This window comes from Curcuma longa, chromosome 17 (assembly GCF_044706935.1).
Source record: "Curcuma longa cultivar G26 ecotype Majalengka, Jawa Barat chromosome 17, ITB_CL_G26_1.1, whole genome shotgun sequence".
Taxonomy (NCBI): Eukaryota; Viridiplantae; Streptophyta; class Magnoliopsida; order Zingiberales; family Zingiberaceae; genus Curcuma; species Curcuma longa.
The window spans coordinates 4,216,263-4,231,483 of NC_133877.1; the positions used below are offsets into that span (position 1 = coordinate 4,216,263).

Consider the following 15,221-nt stretch of genomic DNA (forward strand, 5'->3'; position numbering starts at 1 on the left):
CGCTGTGGTAATGCTGGGAACTGTCCTAAGCCTTCTCCCTTGATCAATGCCTACAGGTGCTTCATGTTGGATTTTATCTTATTATGTGAACTTATATGTTATTTTATAACACACGATCTAATTAATGTTAATTGCGAGTTTATATTATTGTACTTGGATTTATACGGGTTAATATACATTCTGTTATTAATGATGAATGAGTTTACTGTTATATATTAGGAGTGATCTCTATATGATTGGGTAATTTTAGATCTTTTCATTTTCCATTAATGAAGAGAGTACGGTTTGTCATCCAAATTTTTATTGCAGATCTGCTTGTTGTTGTTGTTCTTCTCAAAATCATTGAATTTCTTGAACGATGCTGAGACGATGACAAATTTACTACGTTCAGATTCATTATTTTATTATTTATTTAACTTCTATTATAAAATCTGATGTAACTAGATCTTATGTACGATTCTTTTCAAGCTAAGTTCATATGGTTGCTAGAATTTCAATTTTAGAATTCATATTAAGAAAACCACCATCAAATGGTGTCAAAGCACAAGTCATTTTCATCCATTTTTATAGCATAAAGTTAGGAGGTTCATTCATTTTCAATTGTTCTATATTAGATTCTGTTGGCATAAAATAGAAAAGAAAACTTAGGATTAGGGGTTCGTTTTTGAATTTCTCATGCTTTTCCATGAAGAACACAAAGAACAACAGTAATCACCAATGTTTTCAAGGAAAATCATCGTGTTTGTTTCAAAAAATTAAATTGTGTTAATATTAATCAACTAGAGTGCCTCAACAATTGACTGTTACACCTAAAATAGCGAAGAAAATTTTTTTGAGACCATTGTGGCACTCGACTGATGTTATCAAGTAGATTATCATATAGTAGTAATTGACTGTTGTGTCTAAAATTGGGAATAGAAAGTTTTTAAGTCAATTGTGGTAATTGAATGATCCTATTAGTCAATTATCATACAGTAACAATCGATTGATGTGTCCTAGGTTACGCACAAAATTTTTTGGATCAATCATTACTATCAATTGACTAATATTTAAGAGTAGTAGATTGTTGATCACAAGGTCAAGCGTAGAAGGTTTGTCAATCATTTGCGACACAAAATTGGTTTCTTATTAGTCGATTGCTATTAAGCATCAATCGATCGATGTTGGTTAACTTGAGCACATAAGGTATTTTAGTCGATCAACTCACTCGATTGCTGATTGTTAGTGCAATCAACCTCAAGTCAAGTTGATTAAGTTCGATTTGATTTGACTTGGAGAGTTTCGATGTTTGATCTATATAGTATTTGATCAAGATGGTAAAGTGAGACGTCACGTAGGTCAAGATTAACTGGATACTTGACTATGTTAGAAGTCCAACATTACGTTGGCATGAGCGAGGCAAGTTCAAGTGGATTACGGTTGATCGGATACTTAGTGATTGGAAAACCGATAGGAAGTTGGCATAAGGGGAGGAAAGTTCAGGTGGGTCATACGATCGAACACTTGGTGATCGAAAATCTAACAGAGAATTGGCAAGAGGAAAGTCTAAATGAGTCACTGTTGATCGGACACTTAGGATGAGAGAAGTCCTAACAAGTCATGATTGACTGAATGTTAGGTATGAGACGAAAAGTCCAAATTAAATAGGTCAAGGAAAATCGAATGTTTGACAATGACGAAATTCAACAGGTCAAGATTGATTGGATATTGGGCAACGGAAAGTCCTGACAAGTTAAGGTTGATTAAAATGCAACAATCAACTGTTGGGTCTAGCAATCAATTGCTAGAATGCAACAATCGACTGTTAGAACTTAGAAGGAAGCAATCGATTACTTGACCCAACAATCAATTACTGGTGTTTAGTAATTGATTGTTAAGGTAAAAAAGAGTTTTTCTTCAAGTTTAAATGATCGAATTCGATGACAATCGATTGGTGGTTCTTGAGGGTTTGGAGATGAAGTGTTATTGTATTTTTTACCATCAAGAGACTATCTAAAGTGACAAACAGTGATCCAATACAAAAATTCACTTGTAAAGTTTCAACTTTCATTTGCATTTGTTTTGTATTTCATTTTTGTATTACTTTTGTAAGAATGTGTTGTAAGAGGCTTTGTCACATCTGGATGGTATCCGAGAAGGAAAATGATAGTGAGAATAGTTCATTAGGATTAGCCTTTGGACATAGCAGTCTTGGGAGGCGGTGAACTAAGTAAAATAGTTTATGTTGTGTTTGTGTGTCTCTTGTGTATTATTTATTTGTTTTGCTATGTATTAACGTATTGTAGATGAGCGCATGAAATCAAGACAAAGCGAATAGAGCTATTCACCCTCCTCTCTAACTCGCACAAGTCTTAACACTGACAACTGATCGGGATTAAGTTGAGCACAATAGTCTTATCAATCAGCTATTGTTCATGGACTAGTCAACTATTAGGCTAACACTTGACTTTCATTAAGGATCGGTCGACTACCTTTGTTCCGTTAGGCTTTTTAGGATTTATTTACACATATATTACTAAATTAAATCAATATTATTACAAAGTGAAACTATTAGATACATTTAATATATTTTGTGTTGATAAATATATATCTATGTTAAAAGTAATTGACTCAAAGGAAAAAAATATTTTTAAATCAGATATATATTTAAGGACAGGTTTAAATCATGTGCATAATATGTTGATCTAAAAGAAGACATATTACGTGTTTGATTCAAAATATTGTGAGTTGTGGACTCAAACATATACATATAATTCTTATAAAATATTAAATTATGCACATAATGTGTCGCCTCAAATGAAGACATATTATATGGCCAATTAAGGTTCGCATGAGCTATAAATTGAGAGCTATAAATTGAGAACATCATTAACAAATTAAATTATATTTTCATCCAAAGACTAAATATAATATTGTATTTGATATGGGCTCATACATATGCATCCAGATACTCATCAACACTAACTTTGTCCAATGGAAAGGATTTGTTGTTGTCTTGGACCGTATGAACTTAGACTATGCATTGAGGTACGATCGCTTTGCACCCTTGACTAGTCTAGCACTGTGGAACATATGGTTGCATTTGAAAAATGGAGCGTTATAATTGCATGAGTCTATAAGTATCATGAAATTATCCATTCAGAATCAATTAGGGGCACAATAACTAAAGGGGAGGATGTTAGAATTCTCCTGAAACAACTTACAAACCATTTCATCTTAAATGACAAAGTCGAGACAACTATGGTATTATCAAAACTTATCTCAATGCAGTATAATAGAAAAGAAAGTATAAAGAAGTACATAATGGAGATGTTTAATCTCGCCATAAGGTTAAAGATAGTAAAACTAGATATATCTGAAAGAATGTTAATGCACTGTGTCGTGATATCTCTTTTTGCACAGTTCACTCCCTTTAAGATATGTTATAATTAATATTCAAAAGAACAATGGACATTAAATGAATTTATTGCTTAGTATATGTGTAAGAAGAGAAAAGATTGAGGCATGAGACATCTGAGACTGCTTACTTAACATTCACTTCTAATGTTTGAGCAAGAAAAGAAAAAGAATCAACAATAACAGAAAAGGTAAATAAGCTGTGCTTCTGGACATAAACAAAAGAAACAAGATAAAGAATCAACTTGTTTCTTCTGCCTGAAAAAAGACCATGCGAAGAAAGACTTCCCAAATATGCCAAGAAAGATAAATTTCTTGACTTTGTTAGTTTACAAGTCAACTTAGCTATAGTAATTACTATTGACCCTTAATAGATAGTTACCGGTGTTACTACTTAAATAAGCGTCACTATGCATGATTTTTCATAAATTATTTGCAAACATGATCAAGACCCTTTTAGGCCATCAGGACGAGGAATTGTCACATGAAGATTATATTTCATATAATTCTCATAATACATAGTGGCGTAACTAGGATTTTCAATTAAGGGAGGGGGGGGGGGGGGGGGGGGGGGGGGGGGGGGGGGGGGGGGAGCAAATTCAATAAATTAAAAAATTAATACAATACAAAATGAATAATAAAAGTCATATATTAACTTCATGTGTTTTTACAATAACACTTTCTAAGATTTCATACTTTGAAAATATTGAATAATAATTTCATTATCAACTGTATCAAACACATCTCGCTATAATATATGACACCAAACAATCATTTTCTAAATGTCCAAAATTTTGCATTTTACTTCACACTACACATAATAATTTCTAAAAATTATATTTCACAATTATAATGCATCAACACTTCCAAAATCAAATTATCCAACTCTAAAAACTCAAAAATACTTAAAAAATATAAGTTAAATTTTTTAAAATTTTCAAATATTATTGTAGGTTGATTTGCACAATCCAAAAGCCTAAATTTTGAATTTAAGGAGCTGAAAATGAACTTAAATTTAAAAATTTAACCTTAGCACTTGGTTCTAGTTGAAACAACGATCCATCGATCCTTAGAGTTATTTTCTTCAATACATATTCGAGAACACAACACAATTTAATTAAACTAAAGTTTAAAATTTTTGACCCTAAATGCCCAAAATTCGAATCAACAATCAAAAAGTGAGCTAGGATTCCATTTCTACTCACCGCACACCACACAACCTCCGAAATCACACTTTAGGTATTAAAATTGAGTTTAAGCTTTTTATACCATAATTTTCAATGATAGTAAAAAACATATCGCATAGTTTCGATGAGAGAAGAGGGCCAACAGACTCGTCCAAGTCACGATATATTCTCACAAAAATAGTACTAATGGATACCTTAGGTCGAAGACTTTCCAAATATATGATCAATTTTAGTTTTTCGATGACTAACGATTGTGAATTGATCGATCAAAGTGGCATTGAGGGTTTAAGACTATTTTGGGAAAGAAATGGGGAGAGAAATAAATATGAATCAAATTTATTTTGATTTTAAAGAATTCACTTGGAGCTCTGATCTAGAAAAATTCTTGTCTAATCCGATGGAAATTTAATAGTGACAATTGTAGTATTGTTATGTCGATGTAGTATAGTTCTTGATTTGTGATGTGATAATAATTTTTATACTTGTGTATTCGTGAAGTTACTTTTATATTATATTTGATATAATTGATATGAAATTTTCTTTTCTATGCATGCATGCAGCATAGTGAATAGGTGCAGAGATAAAGATTTTATTGATTCAAATCGGAATTGATTTGGAGTTAATTTGATTAAGTTATGGCCGAACTAAGTTTATTAGCTTAAATTGGTTCGATCGATTTAAAACGAATTAGAAGAATTTTTATAATAATAAATAAACTAACTGAATTGTCGAATACGAATCAAGAGTGCTGAATTAAAATTGGATGGGGTTCAAATTAAATCCAACGAGTATGTGAGGAGATAAAGATTTTGTTGGTTCAAATCGGAATTGATTTAACCAAGTTATGACTGAACCAAATTTATTGACTTAAACCAGTTTGATAGATCCATAAATCTCAGAGGGGAAATTACACCCCTTTTCTTTTGTATTTCTGCTCCGTCGTAACCAACTCAACTATGCCCCGGAGGTGGGAAATTGCACCCCCTCGTCCTCATGTGGCTACATCACTGATACTGCAGATTCATATTTGATCTATGTTATTGATGGTGTTGGTATTATAATAATTATTGTTGGAGCTTGATAGCTTGTTAAAATTATAGTAACTATGATATCTTTGTCCTATACTAATGAAATTAATATACCAAATTATTCTAAAGGGACATTTTTACTCATAAAGTTTGATATTGTTGAGCTCAACTAATGTTTATTTATGTGTTGTATACATACTCACATGTAGCAGTACAAGTGATAGATTATTGAATTTTATCTCATTATTTGGTAGGCTTGCATGTTGTTTTGCACACAGTTTTATATCATTACGGACAAAATCATTAAGTAATCTAATTAATATTAAATATGAATTTTTATTATTAGATGTGGATTTATAGGTATAGAACTCGTTAATCCACATTCTATTATTAATGATGAGCTGATAATATAATCGAGTTTGCTGCTATATATATATATATATATAGAGCGTGATCCTTATAACATTGGATAATTCAAGAATTTTTCACTTTTCATTGGCGAGAAGAGTACAGCGCTTTCACCTAAATCTTTACAGAAGATCCATCTGTTGTTCTTTAATTCTTTTACTCTTTAGGATCATCAAATTTCGTAGACGATGATAAATTTATTGTATTCAGATCGATCGTCTTATTATTTAGTTAATTTCTGATGTAACTTGAGCTCGTATGGTTGTTAGAAATTCTGATTTTATAATTTATAATAAAGAAAACTTCTATGAGTTCGTTGTCGTGTAAAAATTATGTAGTACGTGGCTTGCTGTTCACCAACCAACGCTGCATTAATGTCCCCTTTTGATCCCCTGGCCTCTATCTCTATGTATTAATCGATCCCTGCTGTTGTTGTTTCAGTGAAAGATGTTAGTTTTTTGAATATAATTGAGTTGATTACTACGAAGTAGATTTATTGTAATGAATAAGGATTGAATCTCGATGAAATAGAAGAATATCCTTTTTCATAATGATCAACTATAATTTTTTAATTTAGTTTTTAATAAATAATTATAAAGTCGATCGTGTGAAATCAGTGGAATGATGAATTCTATTTTTTTTTCAAAAGATCTTAAATTTGCTTTAATTACCTCTCTGCCGGGGAAGCTTCTCTCTGTGCATACTCGAGCACCAAAGAGCAGTGTAGTGGCCAATCCTTTCCTTTGGTAAGAGAGGGCAACATTCTGATAGCACATTTATATATATTTGTTTGTCAAACTTATTCATTTTCTTTTTTTCTTGACTAAAAATGAACACCAATCATAATATTTGTATAAATAAATATTTGGTGAATCAAAGACTTAGGGCTTTGAATTGTGGGCTTGGAGCCCATTCTTAACGATTCTTAGTTTCCAACACAAAGAATATTCCATGTCGCTCTCTGGTTTTAGCATGCGTTCATACTCATTCTTTAATTGGAAATCAGTCGATTATATGTGTGTGTACACACACATCAATTACAATTCCTCTCTAAACAAGAAATTAATTATAGACCATCAATCAATTGTCAGTCGTCGTCAACAGCATCAATCTAATTAATTCGATAACTAATTGAATTAATTGATATTATATTAATTCAATTTATTTAATTTTATTATTAAAGTTCGATTGGTTCAATTTATCTAAAAAACTTAATTTATTCATATTCGATCGGTTCAATTTTAACCTAATGATATTACAACCGACCATGCTCTTTGTATCCCTATTTTCCTCGTGTACATGTTTCTTTTTTAATTGATACTTCTCATTGCTAACGTTGACCTGAGTTTTCTTCATTTCCTTTTACCTGTAAACCTTTTTAATTTCCTGATTGAATTACGACGCTAATGCCATTTTATATATCCTAAAATTTCTCAAAGTTTGGAAACTCATTCTAAGTTGAGATTTTAATCCCCTATCGAATCAGAAGCAATACATGAAGCGGTTATTACCATCGTAATTGTAGTATCAAACCCTACTAATTAAACTCTTGTAAGAACTTTCACTTTGTGCCTTGGATGAGTCACAACAAGACTTAAGTCGCGCCCGAACCCTAAACCCTCACCAGGCTAACCCTCATTTCAAGCTCGAACCGAACTCAGTGCACACACTTTGTTAGTGGGCATTAATTTTTTTCTTCCAATCCAGTACAAGATCTTCAATAAATTAAATGAAATCTCCGTCTAAATGGTGTGGTATATCGCATTAGACTTAAATCTTCTTCTTGAATCTCATCACTTGTCAACTTTTCTTTTCCCTGTCACCCATTGAAATTAAGAAAGCGAGCTGCAGATATATATTAATTTATATATATATCATTGTCAAATTAATTATATCCCCATTATCGAACGTCTGATGATTCAGCACCACAGCCTAGTTGATATTTAATTTCTGTCACATTCAACCATACTCTTACTTCCACAACGTGCTCATCCACCATCTTTAATTTTCAATTTTATGATGATAAATGATTCATCATATATAAAATATATTAACAAATGGTTGGATAATTAATGGTACACGCTGTTATATACAAACACACGAGGTGAGCATGACTAATTAATTATGTTTGAAGGTAGAGAACTTATAAGAATATTAATTAATTATGTTTGAGCATGACTAATTAGTATCGTAGATAAAGTTAAGCTTCGATTATGCACTGCTAAAAATAATATCATAGTAATTATCAAATATATTAGGAGAGCGTTTGACTTAGGATTATCGTTGATAACCTTAATTATCTATTTAAGGCTATTTATTTGGTTCAGATTATTGGGTAGCGGGTCGCGAGCATGAGGATAGAGAGATAACGTGAGACAGAGAAATCAAATTTTTAATTAATATTTTTAATTAAAATTTTAATTAATTGAATCAATCAACTTTTAATTGTAGTTAAGATAAACTAAATAGTTTCAATTTAAAATCTAATAAAATTGTCTTAAAATTTTTAAAATAATAAAAAATTTAAAATATCATCCAAATTTATCATCATTAATATTAATAATAATATTATTATTATATATTTATTTTATTAGCATGATCTGTACTAGATTATATACTAAAACTTCTAAATAAATAAAATTTTATTTTATTATTTAATTAAATTAGATAATATTAGATTATATTTTATTTCTATAATTATATGATTATCTAATAATCACATAATTAGATGATAATCTTAAATCAAACACATTGCATACCTACTTCAAATTAAAAATAATGCATGTTTAGGTGAGAAGTGTCATTCAAGCATCTTAAATTCATACTGCCCTCCTTTTCTTGCTCTTAGTGGTCCAAATATAATGGAAGCTATCAATTCTACCATATCCGATATTGACAATTCATAATTTTAAATAATGTTCATAAACATTGTTATGGGATAATTATAATAATTATAAAGAGCTATTAAGAATTTATAAATTTTCAAGAAAAGTCAAAGGCACTGCATAATGATATTATTTGAAGAGTATTTAAATTTATTATTTGTATTTTAAATAAAAATAAAACAAAATGAATTAAGTTTTTTTTTTAAAAAATACTAAATTAGACGCTACGCAACCCAATTTTAAACCCCCAATAATTTACACTCCTCGTGACCGGCGTAGCAACCGCGGTTGACTTTTTTAATCAATTTATGAATATTTGCGCCCACTAATTTAATTGCCATAGAAACACGGCATATCTAGCTGTCCACAGCTAGATGTTTATCAAAATACTTATTAAACAAATCGTTAACTGAATCACAATTTGATTTAAATCTACAAAATATCATAGAAGAAAAAAAAAACTTTAGGCTTCATGTGCTGATCAAAATAAAATAAATTTATAACTATGATCATGGTAAATTTTATTTCAGTCACGTGCTATCTCTATTTATTTTAATCTATCACCTACTTAGAAATCTTATAAAATTTATCATAATGTTAGGATTTTTTTTAACTTTCTGTTATTAAATCATGATGTGCCAAAATGCTCACATGATCATCAAAGTTTTCATTTGTCATATATGCTTTAATTTAATCTATAATATCCCCAACCTTGTTTGTACTTTTGTCTACATATCTCGATCATCTTCTTTAATGAAGAATAAAAAAATAGTTACTTGATTGATTTAACAATGTACCCTTGTTTTAGTAATTAACTAAGCCGTCGGGCAAAGTTGGAAAGGTAGATCCAGATTTTCACACGTGCCGCACGTGGTAACTGTTTATTCAACTCATGAAATTGATTATCTGATAGATGGATTAATTGGGTTTTATTTATTTATTTATTTTAATTCTCGTTCTCTCTATATATGATCTTCCTTGCTTCGCACAGGCAACAAAACCATCAGTAGCTAATTGTATATCTCCTCAATTAACGAAGTTTGTTCTATGGCAAGCAGTTCGACTGTAGACGCCTCTACCTCAAATAACCCTCCGCCGTCTTGTGGGAAGAGGATCACCATTCTCAGCATCGACGGCGGCGGGGTTCGCGGGCTCATCCCCGCGAAGATCATCGAGTTTCTTGAAAAACAACTTCAAGTGTGCATTCGATCGAGAATATTTATGCTTAGCTGCTTTTTTATCTTGCTGAATTATTGTATGCATATACTGAGAGGTTGAAGTTGATTCTTGGTGTTGCAGGTGATTGATGGAGGAGACGCGAGAATAGCCGACTATTTCGACGTGATCTCCGGCACGAGCACCGGCGGGCTCATCGCCACCATGCTCGCAGCGCCCGGCGAGAACAACAAGCCACTCTTTGCCGCCAAGGATATCGTTGACTTCTACCTGCAAAACTGTGACAAGATTTTTCCACAGCACAGGTTAGACATGAATCACAAATTACAGTAGTGCTGAAGAAATTAATGAAGATTTTTTTTTTTCGAAACTATGTCGATAATCTCATGTTCTTTACTTTAGGACTGTAGCTATCTTCTAAATTCTGATATCTTGTTTAAAAAAGAATAAGATGAGAGAGAAAAGATTAGTTTCGACTTAATTCCACAGTAATTTTAATTTAATTGAGAACTAGATCTTAATGTATATATAAACATTGATTGATGGAGCTAGGCTTAACAATAATTAGTGTGCATATATCTATATATGACAAATACTAATTATAGGGATCGAAATTAATCAATGATTTCCTCTTTCTATTTCAGGGCCGGGTTTCTTAATCCAGCATTAAAGCAGGTGGATGCGTTCACCGGACCAAGATACGACGGCAAGTTTCTTCACTCCAAGATTCAAGAACTCTTGGGCGACAAGAAATTAAGTCAAACGTTGACCAACGTTGTCATCCCTACTTTTGACATCAAACTTCTGCAGCCCATCTTCTTCTCAACTTATGAGGTTGAGAATCTTGAGATGGATGATAGATCGATCATCTTACTTTTTTTGTTTTCCAAATTAAAGAATAGATAGATATAGGTGATGATCGTACCTACTTCCTCCTTCCGCAGACACAGGATATTCCTCTGAAGAATGCTCGTTTATCGGACATCTGCATCGGCACCTCCGCCGCCCCCACATACCTCCCCGGCCATTACTTTGAGACCCAGGACGATAAAGGCAACAAGAGGAGCTTCAACCTCATCGACGGTGGCGTAGCGGCAAATAATCCCGTATATAACCCACGCACACACATCTAAACAATCTACCCATAATTAATCTTATTCTCCAATTCTCATATGTAATGATGCATGGTTGGTCATGAATAGACTTTAGTCGCGATGAACCAAGTGACGAAGCAAATTCTGAAGTCGAACAAGGATTTCGAGTCGTATAAACCGGTGGACTACAGTCATTTTCTGGTGATCTCGATCGGGACTGGATCAGCTAAGCAGGAGGAGAGGTATAGTGCCCAAGAGAGCGCTCGATGGGGCTTGCTTGGGTGGCTGAACAACGGAGGGAAGACGCCGATCGTCGACATTTTCACGCAGGCGAGCTCAGACATGGTGGATATCCATGCTTCAGTCGTTTTCCAGGCACTGGAAAGTGCGGGCCAATACCTTCGCATACAGGTAACCGACTGATCTCCATAAAGCTGCGCCAAGTCTATCGATTTTAACTGAAGAGATTGTACGATTAATTGAATGCCAGGACGATACTTTGACTGACGTTGCGGCTTCGGTGGATAATTCAACGAAGGAGAACTTAAGCAATTTAGTTCAGATCGGGGAGAATCTTCTGGAGAAGCCGGTGTCGCGGGTGAACTTAGAGACTGGGAAATCGGAGCCGGTGGTGGATGGAAAGGGAGCAACGATTTCGAACAGGGAACGGCTTGTTAAATTTGCCCAGAAGTTGTCTGATGAAAGGAAGAGTAGGCATGAAAACTTGGCTTCGTCTGCGTGATAGTTGTGTGCTTCAATATTGATCACCAAGCATCATCAGTACTGAATTATGTCCATCAGTGCATCAGTTCATCAGTGATTTTTTTCCTTCTCATTTACGATCTTTTCCATCAACAATAGCATTTTATGTTGTGAAAAAAATGCACTGTCCATTGCGTCATTGTTTTCGCTCCTTTTGGCTCTCTTTGGGACCAAAATATTTAAATGATGGCGGATTCTATAAGCGGTTTCATGGAAAAGTACAGGAACAGAAAACAATTCATAATTATTCTTTTTTCATTTCTTAATTTTTTCTTGTTTTTCAATATTTTTACGGTAATTTACTGAACTGCGTAGGAAAGTTTTTGAAATACCCATCACATACATGAGTTTGGAAATTCTAAAATCGCGTACTCAATTTCAGTTATGCCACACTTTAGCCTCATTTCACTTTGGCCTCATTCAAAGAGCCATCCAAAGTGGAGATAAGTTATATGTTTGCAATTGTTCTGGACAATGTTGCTAAATTCATCAAGCTCGAATTGATTTGAATTAGATTTTGATGTTTGATTGTTAGTATCAATATGTTAGTTAGTCAAGTGAGACATCAAGTAGATCAAAATTGATTAGATACTTGACAATTATTCATTAATATGTTTAGTTGGTTGAGAAAAAAGTCAAGTAGGTCAAAGTTGACCCACTACTTGATAAGATATGAAAAATTCAAGTAGGTCATAGTTGATCAGATATTTGGTGATCAGAAGTCCAACAGAGAATTGACAAGTGGAAAGTCTAACTGATTATATATAGGTGACCAGACACTTGACAATCAGAAGTCCAACATGGAATTGATATGAAATGGAAAGTCCAAATAGATTACGGTTGATTGAACACTTGACGGTTAGAAAATTCAACAGGGAGTTGACATGAACCATGAAGTCCCAACATGTCAAGATTGATCGAGATGCTAGGCAACGAGAAAGTCTCGACATGTCAAGGTTGATCAGATGCTAAACAATGGGAAAGTCTCGATAGATCAAGGTTGATTAGATATGCTAGACAAAGGATGTCTTAATAGGTTAAGGTCAACTATATACTAGACAAGACAAGAATTTGACTTTGATAGGTTAAAACAGGAGAATTAATTGATTGATAGGATGTATCAATCAACTAATAGAAGCAAAATTTCAAAAAAAAACAATATGGTTGCTACAATGTTGTTATAATGTTGCTACATTAAGTGTGGGCAGTATTTTGCTATGATTTAGTCAACTGATAAGTTTGATCAGTTGATTGATGGACACTATAACAACATATAGAAGTTTCAAAACTCGATTGATCACAATCAGTCGACTAATAGAATGTAATAGTCAACTAATGTCATTGTTCGAGCAAACAGAAAGTTTAAAATTTGACAATGGGATTCGATTGATTATGCAATAGTTGACTGATAGTTATGATAGTTGACTGATATTGAGGTGGATGGAGATGTTGAGCAGACAGGTCAGAATAACATTCAAATTTATAGTGAATCAATCAACTGATGGGTAAAATCAATTAACTGATAGGTGGAAATCAACCCAGACTTGAAGGCTATAAAAGAAGAATTTCAAGGAGATTTTCAATGTTGATTCTTAGAGGTTTGAAGATGAAGAACTATTGTATTTTTGGATTCCAAACAACAAAAAAGGATAAAGTAAGATTTCATTTAAAAGTTATTTGTGCTTTTATTTGTATTTATATCATGTATGCTTGTTGTATTTGTTGCAAGATCACGTTGTATGAGGCGTCTTCGCTTTCGAAAATATCTGAAAAGTAGAAAGTTTAGTGGTAGTAGTATCGCTAGAACTAGGCTTTAGAGTAGTCACCTTGGAAGGCGATGAACCAAATAAAATCTTGAGTTGTACATGTGGTGTCAATTTTGATACAAGTTTGTGTTATGTATTTAAAGGTCGAGCATGAAATCGAGATGAATTGATTGAAGTTATTGCCCCCCGACCCCCTCTAACTTGCACGGTCCTTAACACTATATTTAAGGAGATAAAAAAAACATTTTAATGCCAAGTGATATATGATACATTTTTTCCTAACTAATCTATTTAGGTTACAAGCAATAAATTGATATTTATTGTGTTGTTCTTGTATTTTAGTTTAAAAATTATTTTATCTTGCAGGACATAGCCAGACTCAGCAGCACTCACTATTGTCAATAGGTGTCGTATCTGATAATACTAAAGTAGGTGATAGAATTGTCTCATTCACCGACTTGTTTTATGTAAAAACTTACTTCACAACTAAATTAACATGTCAATCACTAGAAATAGATTTTTGTTCTTTACTTTTCATAGATTTTGTTGTGACTAAAGTCGGAATTTACTCTCTCTTTAATCTTTGGGGTTCATCATCTACAATTAAGTGAAGCAAGACAGTATGAAGAAATTAACAATTATGATTAAAAAATACCTATTGTCATTGTTGAAACTTTATAGTATGATAGTTATAAATTGATTTTTTTTCTGTCTTATAGATTTTGTTATTTTGGTTGAAAATTAATGTGCTTAAATTCTTATTGTTATCTAATTATTATTATTGTTGTTGAAATTTTATAATATATTTGTTGTAAATTAATATTTGATATGTTATTAAATGATCTTGTTATTTTATTTGAGAAATATTTTTTCTTAATCTATATTGTTATTGGATTGTTTTTGAAATTTTATCAGATGAGTATTTTTGTAAATTGATATTTGCTCAATATTATTATTGTTGTAGTTCTTATAATGAGATTTTAATAAAATTTCTAATACTTTTACGAGTTGAAAAAATCACTACTGTCGATTTAAGATATCACATTAATAATGTTTGAGGGCGTAGATATATTCAAGAGTTTTAGACGAGTACATTTATCTTCGTTTGAAGTCATTCAAAGTTCTCTAGATCCATTAACCACATTTAATCAAAATCCACTAAAAGTGAGGATTTGATATTTATATCATAATCCCCATAATTGCATGTCTAATTCACCGCCTTAGCCTCATTGATATTCAATTTTTGTCACATTCAATCATACTCCTACTTCAACAATGTGCTCATCAACCTTTTCCGCCCTTTGGGACTTGGTGCGATGATAAATGGAAGGATGAGTTTCCCAAGCAACGAGAGTTCAATTCCCACATAGTGTAAATAAATGCCTACGACGTTTGAACCATGTTCGTGGTATTGGGTCATCCCTGTGTCTCATCTACGTACGCTTCTTGGATTTATCTGATGGTCAATTGAAAACTTATATGGAATCGGACTGGGCACCTCTGGTGAATGAAGGGTACA

General features: G+C 32.5%; 1 protein-coding gene across 1 annotated transcript; it reads left to right on the forward strand.

Moving 5' to 3' along the window:
• Nucleotides 1-9,918: 9,918 nt before the first annotated feature.
• Nucleotides 9,919-12,136, forward strand: LOC141848465 (patatin-like protein 2). The gene is made up of 6 exons (XM_074736497.1): nt 9,919-10,101; nt 10,204-10,385; nt 10,725-10,914; nt 11,025-11,186; nt 11,283-11,585; nt 11,665-12,136. The coding sequence occupies exons 1-6, from the start codon at nt 9,952-9,954 to the stop codon at nt 11,914-11,916; spliced, it is 1,239 nt and encodes a 412-aa protein (XP_074592598.1). The 5' UTR covers nt 9,919-9,951; the 3' UTR covers nt 11,917-12,136.
• Nucleotides 12,137-15,221: the final 3,085 nt, after the last annotated feature.